This window comes from Lagopus leucura, unplaced genomic scaffold, assembly GCF_019238085.1.
Source record: "Lagopus leucura isolate 7727_CA_CO unplaced genomic scaffold, USGS_WTPT01 Super-Scaffold_100056, whole genome shotgun sequence".
Classification (NCBI taxonomy): Eukaryota; Metazoa; Chordata; class Aves; order Galliformes; family Phasianidae; genus Lagopus; species Lagopus leucura.
The window spans coordinates 34,609-36,376 of NW_024962302.1; the positions used below are offsets into that span (position 1 = coordinate 34,609).

Consider the following 1,768-nt stretch of genomic DNA (forward strand, 5'->3'; position numbering starts at 1 on the left):
TGCTGGTTCCATTTGGGGTATGGATGGATCCATTTGGGGGATGGTTGGGTCCGTTTGGGGGATGGATGGATGGGATAAGTTTGGCATGAGGGATGTTGGGTCTATTTGGGGTATGGATGGGTCCGTTTGGGGTATGGATGGATGGGATAAGTTTGGTATGGGGGATGCTGGGTCCACTTGGGGTATGGATGGATCCATTTGGGGGTTAGTTGGGTCCATTTGGGGGATGGATGGGTGGGATGACCTTGGCGTGGGGATGCTGGGTCTATTTGGGGTATGGATGGATCTGTTTGGGGTATGGATGGATGAGATAAGTTTGGCATGAGGGATGCTGGGTCCACTTGGGGTATAGATGGATCCATTTGGGGGATGCTTGGGTCAATTTGGGGTATGGATGGGTCCATTTGGGGTTTGGATGGATGGGATAACCTTGGCATGAGGATGCTGGGTCCATTTGGGATATCAATGGATCCATTTGGGGTATGGTTGGGTCCATTTGGGGGAGGGATGGATGGATGGGATAACTGTGGCATGGGGATGCTGGGTCCATTTGGGGTATAGATGGATCCATATGGGGGATGCTTGGGTCCATTTGGGGTATGGATGGGTCCATTTGGGGGATGGTTGAGTCCATTTGGGGTTTGGATGGATGGGATAACCTTGGCATGAGGATGCTGGTTCCATTTGGGGAATGGATCCACGCAGGGTATGGATGGTGTAACTGGGCTGTGGGGTGGGCTGGATCAAATTGGGATATGGATGGATGGGATAACAGGGTTGTGAGGTCTGCTGGGTCCCGTTGGGATATAGATGGGTGGGATAACAGCAGTGTGGGAGCCGTGGCTCAGCCCTGTCTCTTTCCTTGCAGAGGAGCCAGGAGGAAGAGGCAGTGGGGAAGGACAGAGAGCTGAGCTCCAGCAGCCAATTCTCCATGGCTGAAAATTCCCTGTACAGCTCCCACAAAGGCGAGTGTCTGGGTGTGGGGAGGAGGAGGCCGTGTCTGTGGGTGAGCAGCGTCCTGCAGGCAGCACCACTTGCAGAAGCGGCCTTGGGGTGCTTTTCCTGCGCTGCGGTTAGGCTGGGCTGGGTTTCATTGCGGCTTTCGCCTTTATCAGCCGGACTCCGCTTCCCCTCCGGGGCTGTGAGCTGCAGCACGGTGCAAACATCCCCTCCTCCTCCCATCCCCAGGCGTGGAGCACGACTTTGAGGTGATGCTGAGGGCCACCGAGTCATCGGAGCGCTGCCGCCTGCGGGGCCGCTTCGTGCTGCGGGCGGGCGAGGAAGCCTTGGAGCTGCGGGACGTGAAGAGCAGGGATGTCCTTTACAGCTGGCCCTACCGCTTCCTGCGGCGCTTCGGGAGGGACAAGGTTTGGGGACACTCAAAGGGTGGGATTGGGAGGGAGGAGGACTGGAAATCATGGAACTGTAAAATGATTGGGCTTGGAAAAGACCCCCAGGGTCATCAAGTCTAACTGTCATCCCGTCCCCACCATGCTCATAGAGTCATTGAGGTTGGAAAAGACCTCTAAGGTCATCAAGACAAATGTTGACCCATCCCCGTTGTGCCCATAGGGTCAATAAGGTTGGAAGGGACCTCTAAGGTCATCAAGCCAAGTGTTGACCCATCCCTGTTGTGCCCATAAGGGTCAGTAAGGTTGGAAAAGACCTCTAAGGTCATCAAGCCAAATGTTGACCCACCCCCATTGTGCCCATAGGGTCAATAAGGTTGGAAAGGACCTCTAAGGTCATCAAGCCAAATGTTGACCCA

At 55.0% G+C, this 1,768-nt stretch overlaps 1 protein-coding gene across 1 annotated transcript in view; it reads left to right on the forward strand.

The window, feature by feature from the left end:
- The window catches only part of DOK2 (docking protein 2), a 5,378-nt gene that overhangs the window by 2,305 nt on the left and 1,305 nt on the right, over nucleotides 1-1,768 (forward strand). The window contains exons 3-4 of the mRNA XM_042886284.1: nucleotides 869-971; nucleotides 1,189-1,367. Of these exons, the coding sequence (XP_042742218.1) occupies nucleotides 869-971; nucleotides 1,189-1,367 (282 nt within the window). The remainder of the gene's footprint in view (nucleotides 1-868; nucleotides 972-1,188; nucleotides 1,368-1,768) is intronic.